The sequence below is a fragment of the Poecilia reticulata genome, linkage group LG14 (assembly GCF_000633615.1).
Source record: "Poecilia reticulata strain Guanapo linkage group LG14, Guppy_female_1.0+MT, whole genome shotgun sequence".
NCBI classification, from domain to species: Eukaryota; Metazoa; Chordata; class Actinopteri; order Cyprinodontiformes; family Poeciliidae; genus Poecilia; species Poecilia reticulata.
In genome coordinates this window covers 26,994,353-27,007,047 of record NC_024344.1, presented here as the reverse complement: position 1 = coordinate 27,007,047, position 12,695 = coordinate 26,994,353, and the positions used below count along the sequence as shown (strand labels likewise).

General features: G+C 38.4%; 1 protein-coding gene across 1 annotated transcript in view; it reads left to right on the top strand.

Annotated features, from left to right (window-relative positions):
- Positions 1-12,695, top strand: part of LOC103476394 (angiomotin-like) — a 52,044-nt gene that overhangs the window by 26,444 nt on the left and 12,905 nt on the right. Inside the window, exons 3-4 of the mRNA XM_008428705.2 lie at positions 8,470-9,511; positions 11,397-11,967. Coding sequence (XP_008426927.1) covers positions 8,470-9,511; positions 11,397-11,967 — 1,613 coding nt within the window. The remainder of the gene's footprint in view (positions 1-8,469; positions 9,512-11,396; positions 11,968-12,695) is intronic.

Here is a 12,695-nt window from a genome sequence, read left to right as displayed (position 1 = left end):
GTCGTCGCCTGGGGGGGGGTGGGGGGTGTTGAGTGAGCGTCGCTCCTTCACCCTGACGTTCCTTCCCTCGGGGGGAAGGGGGGCGCCGATCTATGTTTTCGCATCCACCTGAATAATGTGTAGTTGCGCCACTGGTGCTATTATAACAGTTTTGGATATACAGGTTTTTCATTTCAATTTCAACAACAAAAACTAAAGACATTTTTTTTACATTTTATGTGAAAAGTCGTAAGAACAATTGCTGGTATTGAATACATTTATCTCAATTCTTAAAGCAAAGAAATGCATGATAAGAACATTTTTCTCAGCTTTATAAAAAAGATTTACTTAGTTCAAACCTCAGACCAGTGCTTGGGAAAGTATAAAGCTATTAACAAGATTACGCTAAAGCAGAACTCTGCAACATGACAGTGAATCCACCATGAACTGCATGAAAATTGTGAAGTTTAAAAATTCTGGGCAGTGAAAGTTCATATTACCATCTTTTGAGGCAGAGTTTAGTGACTTGAAGTATAATTTTTTGTAACTTCCATAGATAACAAAAATTAAACATCAATATTTCTTATTAAAGAATAGGGTTATATAATTTCTTTCAAGATTATTTTGTGCAATATAATTGACAAAAAATACTCCTGATACTAGCAGTTGCTTTTAACCTAGTGTTTTGAGATATACTATGTTTATGTTTGTATTTACATTAATTTAATTTATGCAAATCTTCTACTTTACTGTATTCAAACTGGAAAAATCCAACCGACGAAAAAATTTGCTAGGTTCCTAAAGCATGTAATCTAATGTAGAAGCAGTTTTTCAAAATGAATCCACTCTCCTACTTTGGAGTTAAATTGCGCCTGAATGCAATTATTCTATTGAACACTAAGAATGTCTAGAAAGTTCAATGCATATGTGAAAAGAGTTGGACTAGGTTGCACATACTTTTTTTTTTACTATCAAGAAATTAAGTTGTTCCTTTGTTTTTTACAAAGATGTTATGAAGAAGGAACTAGATGAGATTATGTAATTAATTAAAAACTTTCTGCTTTTGCTAATCGACAACAAAACACAACTTCCTTTTCAGAGACAACTTCAAGTTCTCCAATCTACTGTGCTCTGTCCAGGTAGTTACAATACTTTTAGTGCAAGGTATTATCTCTTGAGTCAACTAATGTCCCTCAAGTTTACATTTTTCTATCAGAAAACTGCCTCAGGTACTGTTTTTTAATTAAAATTATTTGAACTGATGTTTGTGGTGGTAAAATACTAACTTGTGGGTGTGAGGTTCTATAAAAGCAGTGACACCTTACTTTGTCTACCTATTTTATTGGTCTTCTGTGCCATCAAATCAACAAGACGTTTGGGGATCTGATTGAGGTCAAAGGTGAAACCTATGGTCTCTATGTTTCTCTGTCCACTTTCTTTTTTCTTCACTTGATTTTTTTTGTTTTGTTTTCTTCAAAATCAGGTTAAATAGGTCTTTCTTGTTGATAAATTAGAATATTTTTAAAAGGTGGGTTATTCCAATAAATATGAATGCAATTATTTTTGTTGCATTCATATGCCATAAATATAATAATTGTTCAACACATGAATTTACTATGGAGAATATACTATATTACAAGCACTTTTCTGTAATAAAGGATTTTCACTTTTGAATCTAATGATGTGATAAAGAAATTAAAGTTGCTTTAATAGAGACTTTTAGCTTACTTTTGTTGTTTTCTCCTCTTTTTCCTAAAGATACAAAGATTATCTGAGAGGTTTAGTTAAAGCCAGTTTGCTGGTTAATTGCCTTTGAAGCAGATATAAGTACTTTAAAAATGTGGACAGGTGCCAACTGCAGCTGGAAAATAAAATCAGGATTTCCATAAAGATGTGAAGGGCATTCCAATTTTCTAATAAATGGCTGCACTGACTAAGGAATTGAGTACAAAGTTGAACCAACAGCAGCAGATAACATCACTTTCCAAATCATCACTGACTGTGGAAACATCACTCTAGAACTCAGACAATATGGATTCTGTCCCTCTACACTCTTCCTCCAGGCTCTTGAGTCAAGATTTCCAATGAAGTGAAAATTTTACCTTGATCTAAAAAGAGGAGTTTGAATCACTGATGAACAATCCTTTATTTTTGCAACATGGAAAACACTTTTGATGTGGTTCATTAATCGCTTAAACTAACGGAATGTGGTAGTTGAAGTCCATATTCTGAATATGTCTGTGTTGAGGTCTTTGAAGCACTTAGTCCATCTGAAGCCTATGCTTAAGGAGTTTCTACCAATTTTTGAAGAGGGTGTGCTTTACAATTCTCTTAAAGGTGCAGTATGTAGCTTTTATAAGCTGATTCGGTTCTGTATCAATGAATATTTATTTCTCCCTTTCCTTTGTTTTCCCTCAGCTTGGTTAATCCTCATAATAAACACATTACACTTTTCTACCGGTGAAGAAAATAATTGACTTTTACATTCATGCACAACTTTGCGGTCTGCTGCATGGTATTAAAAATAGTTTTAAATCACTGATATAAGGATGAAAAATATCTGATATAAGGATGTCGTGATGTTCCTGCTCCTTGTGTCCAAACATATTTCCTACAGAGTGATACATTGTTGGAGCATATAACTGGTTCCCTCCTTGCTCACATGGACCCATCAGTTTTACAGGTCTCATTCTGTTCTGATAACTAGTCATAGCCCAGTAAATACAACTATCAACTATTTTCTTTCTAAATCCTTTTCTAACCCTATTCCTTGTCTTCTTACTGTCTCACTCCAGTAGCAGAAACACTGACATTAACAAGCCACAATCCCTGAATTATATTACTACTAAACTTCTATAACCGCTGGATTGAATAATTATGAAATTGTACGTATTTATTAATAATTTAAAGGTATTTACTTTTAGGTCTGTCATCTAGTAAAAAGGTGCATGAGCTGCTAAAGTCACCATATCTTCTCATGTTCTGAAACAACCATAAGGGAGATCAACAGTTTGACAAACAGTTTGCTTTGTGAAGCATCGCCTCACTGGGAGGGAATCGAAAGGCTAACATGCCAATCAGGTGCAAGTTGGGTGCCTGTAAGAGAAACCAGATGCTGCATTCAAAGCATGAAGAAGACCAGCAAGCAAAGCTTTCACAGAGTGGATGTAGTAGAATATCAGAGTACAGGAGATACAGGATAGAAGGTTTGACTGAATCAAGATCTGCTCCTCTCTTCTGCAGAAGTTCAGACTGGGAAGCAAACTGGAACATTGCTAGCCAAGTATGTGGAGCAGAAAAATAGGTTGTAGTTACTTAAATTTATGCAAACCAATTGTCTCATAAGATTCAATTATTGCAACATGTAAAAGACAAGTGTAGTTACATTGTGTGATTTTGGCAAACAATATTCTTAAACTCATCCAAAATATTATTCAATGCAAAATTTATTTTACTTTCTGCTTACAGCAGCAGCAGCAGCAGCAAAAGATACATGATGTCATTACATGACATAGTTGTACTGTTCAAAACCTTTTGGTTTGCTTGAGTAGAAACGGAGTAATGTCTGTGTGTGTTAAACATTTACCAGCCAAAATTCACCACTTTCAAATAGTTCACTTTTTATTTTATTCTAGTTGTTGCAGACTCAACTTAAATAGATAAACTTGTAAAGCATCTTTTTCTTTTTTATATCCAAAAGTTCCTGCCACTTGTTTAAGATGAGTACAAACAACAAGTTGATGAGAATTAAGTGATGTTCACTTGAACTCTTTTATTAAGCAGAATGTTTTATTTTACAGTGAGGAAGGCCGGRGTCWAGCTTTAGCAGACGGCTGGAGGCATCTGACCCGCTTCAAACTCAGTACCTGTTTGCTCTATGGCAAAACTTTGGTAAGATTAAATTTAGTCGGCTAAAGAAAGTCAGACAGTTCATTGCGAGTGAAATCTCTTGAGGTATTCACGTTTCTTGTTTGTTCAGATCTTGCTAGTCATTTCAATAGTATGATTACTAATTAACAGTTGATTCTTTTGTGTCTAATTGCAATCTAATCATTCAGTTCACAATTGAGGTTTTATTATCAGGATTCTGCAAATTAAATATTTTCATAGTCATTCCTTTCATACAGTCTAGGCTCCCTGAAAAGGAGAAATTATCTTTCTGAGAACTATCATTTTTTATTGCTTTAAGCATCATGATATTTAACTTAATCTGACTGATATGATCTTCTTGAACGCATACTCATGCTTCATATTAATCTTTTATAAGCTTATCAGTTACAAGAGGTGTACTGTCTGTTATTGAACAGGTAGCATCATTAGGACCAAGGAACAAAAGCTGTAGATAATTTTAAAGGTAACAAAACAATTTACCATGTGTGACCAACTCTTGGAGCCTGGTTGTATAGTGAGAATGTTTTATTCTTTAGGTAAAGGGTATCAATAGCAAACTTAGTAAATGTTATTATAAGTTGGGCCCGGTGTCAGAAGATGTAAGTAAGTCTCTGTGAGAGGGGCTACTTGAGAAAAAAATCACAGATTCATTGACTGAATTGTTGGTTGATAGCCAGCATATATTTGAATTTGTGCAACAAACATTGAAAGAAAAGAAAAAACTACATAAAACCTGAATGGCCATTCAGTTTGATAAATATTTACACAGAGCATCATTCAATAAATTGATAGAAATCCAAGTGCTCACATCAAAATATAAAATCTAAGTAAATAATACAAATTGTATTAAATATACAGACTTATGGTTCACATAGATAAAGTTTTAGTAATGGAATCTTCAACAACTACAGGTGTACTATATTTTGTTAGTGAACACACTTAAGCATGTAAGATAATGGATGGAGGGAAAGAATCACTAGGGCCAAGAAACATATAGCATATAAGTCAGACAAAAGCTGTAGATAATTTTAAAGGTAACAAACAATTTTCCATCTTGTGAGCAACTCTTGGAGCGTGGTTGTGCACTGTTAAAAAAAAAATTAAACATTAGGGAAAACTGAAAGATAAATACGAGTAGCCTCACCTAGCCCTGTTTAGTCCCCGTCACATATGCTTAAGAAATACATTTACAGATGAGGAACTTTTACTGAAATGTATCACACTAGCAAGTGTTACAGAAAAAAAAATCTATGAGTTTCAAATGTATTTGAACCAACCTTTACTATTTTGGAGAAAGCATGAAGCAGTGGGGAGATCACTGTTAATTCAACAGCAGGAAAAAGATTGAAGTTCATTGTAAATGAAAGCATTTACAATGATGCGAGGCCAAATTCTGGAAAGGCAGTGATGTTAAAGTTTGTCTTTCACTTTAACTGCAGAAAGCTAAAAGTTAAATTTGAGTAGCCTCATGTAGGCCTGTTTACTGCCTGACTCAAATCCTTAAGAAATGCATGTACAAATGAGGAACATTTACTGAAATGTATCACACTAGCAAGTGTTACAGAAAAAATCTATTAGTTTAAAATTTAAGCGTCTGTTTTCGGAACGGATGAAGGAAATGACAAACTCATAGTCAGCACCTACTAGTCGTGCTACCATAAATAATGCAGTAAAACAGTTAAGCTGTTGTTTTCCTTCAGAGGTATCTGTCCATGCGTAAGTGTGTACAGGGAGGGTAGCTGTGGTGAGCAGGGCAGGGGTCAGGGGTCGCTCCCCTCCCCTCCACACTGTGCAGCAGGAAGACAGTTTGTCTCACGTAGGCCTGTTTACTGCCAGTCACACATTCTTAAGAAGTGCATGTACAAATGAGGAACATCCATCCATCCATCCATCCATCCATCCATCCATCCATTTTCTTGCACCCTTGTCCCTCAGTGGGGTCGGGAGGGTTGCTGGTGCCTCTCCAGCTATCGTTTCGGGCGAGAGGCGGGGTACACCCTGGACAGGTCKMCAGTCTGTCACAGGGCAACACAGAGACACACAGGACACACAACCATGCACACACACACTCACACCTAGGGGCAATTTGGAGAGGCCAATTAACCTGACGGTCATGTTTTTGGACTGTGGGAGGAAACCGGAGTACCTGGAGAAAACCCACCATGCACAGGGAGAACATGGAGACTCCATGCAGAAAGACCCCAGGCCGGGAATCGAACCCAGAACCTTCTTGCTGCAAGGCAACAGCTCTACCAACTGCACCACTATGCAGCCAAATGAGGAACATTTAAAGTTTAATTCTTATATTCAGGGTTTTTTGTTGTTGTTGTTGTTGTTGTTGATTGGATGAAGGACATCACAAACGCTACTTAAAATGTGTTGTATTTTAATTCCCTAAGAGTCCCCACACTGAGCACCAGTGCTATCGAGCCTCCCCTTTGTGAATGGGTTGTACTTTAAATCATTCACAAACAGATGTCCTATGCTGGGTTTAAATTGTACCTACCAGAGAGAAACGTTTTTATTGCTGATACCTGTCTCTGTTTCTATTGGCTACTTCATAGAGGTGGGAAAAAGTTTACCAAAGATGGAAATGTTTATTTATTAACCGGTGTGAAAGGAATGCTTATGTATGCACTTATGTATTTTTAGATTAACAGGTGTGTGTGGGGTGGGGGGGGGCACAATTAATGATTAGGGTCATAAATCACTCCATCGATTAAATTTTGTCTTAAGGGTGACCATATAACTCTCTCCTGTCTGAAGAAAAGCACAACTCCTATCCAAAAACAACCAATCAGAGCCAGGAGGAAGGTCTTTGTGCTGCCACTCAACGTCACATACTCACTGCTAAATGTGCTAATGGCAAAGAAACAACTTACCATTATAAGAAAACTTTACTTGCCATCATCAGTGACCATACTAATTAGCCCACCATTCACAACACAATCTGCTGATAAGGAAAAGGTTTAGTGGTAGTAAAGAGCAACATTGACAGTTTCAACAAATATGTTAAAAAAATATTTTTTATAAAAGTTACATACTGCAGCAATAAGGTTGCAGTTAACTGTTTTGGCTGTCCACATTTTTTCCTTACTCCCCACCCTGACTCTGGACATCTAGCTTCTTAACCAACGACCAACCAGCCACTTCAGAATATGTTACGGAATTTGGCCATATGTGATGATTTACAGCAGCATAGTAAATAAACACTGCAATCATGGCAAAGCGGAACAACTATTATGAGTTCACAAGTTTGGAGACTAGATGAGAGAGGAAATGATAACTGACAAAAAAAAAAAGAATGGAAGGCCAGGAACTGAGCAGGGGGGCGATGGGGGTTGGTTAATATTTCAGGATGTACTTCCATGTGGTTTCAAACAATTTCCTCTCTTTGGAGGTCATTCTGGGCTCTTTAGTTACCATTAGTATTTTCCTTCTCTCAATTTGTCATCAGTTATCCTCCAAAGCTATAGCCTGCGTGGTTGGCTACAGTTCTGTGGACTTGAAATTTATGAAGAATATATCAGAGGAGCAACAAGCTGCTAGATGATATATTATTTAGATAAATATAGTCTTCACCTTTAACATGCGTACCTATCTATTTTTTTTCTGATATCTTGGGGCAACTCTCCTTCACTTCTCTTGGCCTGTGTTCATGTTGTACACGCCATGTAACCAAAAAGCACTGTGACAATTAGTCACTCCTTAGGCAGACTGAGTTTGGAGACACTTGCAATGTTATTTAGTGGACACACCTTTGTTTAGCATATTCATATGGTCAAATGATTAATTATTACCTTTTCAAGAGATATCTATGTTCTCGCCTGTTTCTCAAGATGACAAGTGTCTTCTCTGCGCCTAGGAAAAAAACCCAACAGACTATTGCTGAGAGTTCCGAAGTCCTTTTCTCATTTATTTATTTTATTTGTTTTATTGATTAATTTATTTGCTTCATTTACAGTTTAAAACCATTGCTTATATCAAATGTTGACATAAGCAAAGGTTTTCAATAAAAAGAAGTAGTTGGAAGAAAAAAGTCTTGAAAGTTGTTTGCATTGCATTTTGAAGTCAGTGTCTCAGAGTTTGGAGGAGGACTGGAGAGACACATGCTGTTGAAGTCCAGTGCAAAGTTTCACTGTCAAGGATGATTTGGGTGCCTTGTGATCTGCTGGCATTGGTCCACTGTTCATTCTAAAGCCCATAGTCAACGCAGCCATCTAACAGGACGTTTTAAGACACTTCATTCTGCTGACAAGCTTTATGAAGATGGTGATTTCATTTTCTAGCAGAACTTGGTACCTGCTCACACAGTCAAAGGTATGAAGAGCTAGTTCAATGACCAAGTTAAGCAAGACAAAAATCACATAAAAAATGTTCAAGTGAATTTTTTGTGATATAAATGTATCCCTCTGTTTTCTGTAGGTGTTTTAATTTTTTTTATGAATTTACTGATATTTTATTGAGTAAATTACACTTTTGATAGATTTCGAATGTTAAAAACACCAGTATTTTTCAATAGTTTTTGTGATAGCCCCTCATATCCAGTTACCTTTCTTTTACACATTTTTCCCTTTTTACTTTTCTCTTGGAATACAGACAGGGGACGTAGTTTGTCCTTCCATGAGGTTCGTTGCCAGCGTGAGATGGAGATGAGGGCCGGAACTGAAGAGCCATCAAATAGCAGTGTATCAGGTGGTGGCAGTACAGTCCTTCAGCGGCTCCTTCAGGAGCAGATGAATCGAAACTATGTGCTGCAACAACAGCAACAGTCTGGAGGAGGGGGGGTTGGAGTAGCAACAGGAGGTGGAGGTGGAGGTGGAGGTGGCTATTCAGTACATGGACAGGTAAGCCCCTCTGATGATCATTCTGTAAGCGCTCACATTGCAAGACAAGAGCCCCAGGGACAGGAGCTTCAGACGGACAGTGGCCTGGAGAAGGTTGGTGTCATCAGAGTTGGTGGGCATGGTGGGGGCAGTGGAGGTGGGGGATGTGTGGGCTCTTGTGGAGAAGCATCCAGTGGCGGGGGCAGTGGAGTTGGTGGCATCACCCAAGGACAGTGCCCTAACCTAGAAGATCTCCCTACATACGAGGAAGCCAAAGTACAGTCACAGTACTTCCGCGGCCATGGTTCTCCTCCTCAGGCTCAGCAGCAGCAGCAGCAGCAGCAGAATAGCCAGACCCAGCAGCCTTCACTGCCTGCCTCTTTAGGTGCTGCTTTCTACGTTACTGGCCTGACCAGCACCAAAGTTCGCACTGAGGGTCGCCCAACACTACAGCGTGTAAGTGGTACCGGGAAGGTGCACCAAGATGATGGACTAAAAGATCTAAAGCAAGGACACGTCCGGTCTCTCAGTGAACGACTTATGCAACTTTCTTTAGCCACCAGTGGTGTGAAAGCCCATGCTCCTATAAGCAGCACCCCCCTTTCCCCACAGCTACCCCCATCATGCCAGCCTGGAGACTACTATAAGCCACAGCATCGCGGCCCACCACCAGACTACCCTTTTAAAGGAATATGTTCTCCTGGCAGTCATCCGGAATCTGGAGGCCACTTTTATCTGGAGCCAAGAGTAAGGGATCACTCCAGAGAGGTTCCAACTGTTCGATATCAGCCCCCTCCTGAATATGGCTCTTTCAGGTAATGAATAGTGAACACACACAAATACATGGCACATAAAAAATGCCTTTCCGCCGAAGAAATCAGAGCCATATCAGTCAAAAAACACACTAAAATCTAGAAAACAATCCTGGTAGGGAGGCAGGACATTTTGGGTGAACACTGAAATAAAAGGGGAGCTTTATATTGAAAGCATGCAAAGCATTTCTCACTAGTTGAAAATCCTCAACATTTTGTTGCAGTCATTTCCCCAGTTTACAGTGTGTATAGCATATTTTTACATTGACAAAATCGACCAACCCTGCTGAAAATGTTAAATTACAGAAAACAAGCTTCACAAAGAATAATGCTCTGATCAGTTGCAACTTGTTTTTGTATTTATACAGGTTAAAGTTATCACAATTCTCAGGATTTTTCAGGGCCATTTACTGATTTTAAGTTTACAGTGTCATTTATGCAACAACTGCCAACTGTGTGCATACTCCCAGTTAACAAATTATTGCTATACATTTGACAATAAAGAATAAAATGTGGTTCCAGTGAAAGCCATAGCTTGGCTTTCCTTTTTAATAGGATTTGATCTGAGATAAGTCAGTTAAACATGATTTCTCAATAGTGTCTCAGAAATGACAAGGCCAGATCCTGTTGGGCTGGTTTCACAGTAGTCATCGCCATCTACCTTGAAGCAGAGTCTAACAGTAATGAATTCCAAACTATTTTATTCATTTGGCAGGACAAGTTGAGACATGAAATGTATCTGTATTGTGACAGTAAGGGCAGGTATGGTTGCAATGCACAAAGTCCCTTGATGCCTTGTTTTTTTTTAGACATTTTTGTTGTTGATTTTGGAGTCTAAGCATTTGACAAATTAGACATTTGCTAAATGATAAATGTTATTAATGATCCAAAATTATGCTAATGGTTACAGATGTAGAAGAGCTATTGTTTCGTTATATTGTTGTCAGGTCAGCCTCCTGCTGTGATTGAGGAGAAAAAACAGCTGAGTTGTAAGTTTGATTGTTTGAATTGAAGGAGTGAAACAGTATTTCTACTGCAAAATAATATTTATATTTTGAATTCAAATGAAGTAAACCCAGAGAATATTTCTATAAGCAAAGTTACACCCCTTTTTGATATCAGAAACCTCTCTGCGAGTGCATTTTATTTTTAGTGTGTCAAGAACCTGCTTCTCAGAAACTGCTCTGACATTACTTGTTTTAGGTAATTATTATGCAAGAGTAGCCATGGCAGATGGAGTATATAATGTTTCATATATAAAATAAAAAACATTTCTCATACCACTATTTGCAAACAATGTTGTGAAATGCATCTTCACTTCCTTTTAGAGATTTCTTCTGCTTTGCTTTTTTGTACACAAATCGTAGAGAGGACCTGGACCCTTGGCTAAAGAGAAATAATTGCTCGCTGGAAGCATGAGCTCTATTGAAGTTCTAAATGCTACTCAATCTTTAACCTTTACTCGGGATGTATGTAATGCATCAGTTTGACGATATTAAGCTCACCAAAAATGATCTGTTCTGTAAACAATAATGTACTAATAGCAGAGAAACCATTTACTGTTACAGGAAAACTTTTTATTTGCCCTCGTTAGTGGCCAGGCTAAGTAGTCTGAGCATTCACAACAGGCTCTACTGCCAGGAAGAAGCTTTAGCATAGCAGAGAGCAAGGGGAAGTGTGTGAGCAGACTGTACACAAGGGTGATTGATAGTGCAAGCACCCTCCTAGCTCTGACTGGTTGTTTCTGACCTTAAAGTTAACTTTTTTGTCATGACTGTGTATTTGTAAACTTGAAATTGTCTTTTTGTCCACATACAATTATTTTTTTGTATTCTGTGCAAAACTAAAGGCAGGCAGCATTATAACCTCACAACTGATCTCTCCTCAGATCCACTAAGGAGGTCTCAGTTCACTACCAGAGGCCCTTCAACCAGCACAGTCCCAGCTCCTCTGTCACCTCTGTTGGATCCTTGTCTCGTGCACAATCCTCTACTCTGAGCAGCATGCTCTCTGCCGCTTCTCACTCCTCTCATCCATCAATTCCTCACCAGACACCTCCAAGCCAAGGAGAGCCATACCCAATTATGGGACCCCGTGTTCCACATGGTTCAGGCTCCCATCAAGTGGCAGAGCCTTTCCCCACAGGACCTATTCATCAGACAACGCAGAGGGGTCATGCTTTTCTTTCTGATTCTTATGGCTCCACTCCAAGGTTGCACAATCATCAGCAACATCAACAAAATCAATGTCAACAGCAGCAACTCCAGGTTCCTTCCCATCCCCAGTTGTCTATGCAGGCAGGACATGTTCCCCAGCAGCAGTCCTTCATACAGCTACAGGGAGAGCCTTTTGCAGTGGTGGCCCGTGCCCAGCAGATGGTGGATGTGATGACTGAGGAGAACAGAATTCTAAGACAGGAGATGGAGGTTTGTCGTGAGAAGGTCACCAGGTTACACAAGGTAAGATTTTTATCAGAAGATCCAACACATTTAGTCACTGGTTTTTACTCCCTCTGCTTCACCGTGTTTTTGAATTTTTTGTAGGATATCACTACCAGGCAAGAGTCTAGAGATGACTTATAAATGCTATTTTAAATGTTTTTTCCCCTCTAAACTACATTTATAGTTTAGATAAACTATAACAGTGCTGGAAGTGTGGACATTACAAACCAAATGGCTTCGTTCAGTGCTGCAGACACATTGCTTTCAGAAGAACCTATTGGAACAGTTAGTGGTATCAAAATAAACTGCAGTATTTCTGAATTTATCTGCAGACAGTTTCAATTGAAAGAGGCGTAATGTAGCTCCCTCTGTTGCACTGACCAACATACAGTAATAGTATGAAAGTACAACAAGACTGGTATGTTATTCTAGTGCTAACCCAGATTTTTAGTAATGCTTAATGTATTGAAGTTTTTATTTGAAAAAGAAAAACAAACAAAAAAAACAGGTGAAAGTAAAACCCTGAGCTTTAAACATGCATTCAAAACATTTGAACTGGTTTATTGATCTAAACTCAACCCCAGACAAAGCAATAAGGCACAAAAATACACAAATGCAACATTACACAGATTGGTCAGTAACCAATGTCTGGTGAGGTGCATGTTGACCTGATAAAGGCTAGAACGGTGGACTAGAGCCCACATCTTTACAAAGTATCGCGCAAAGTATATGTATATATATATATA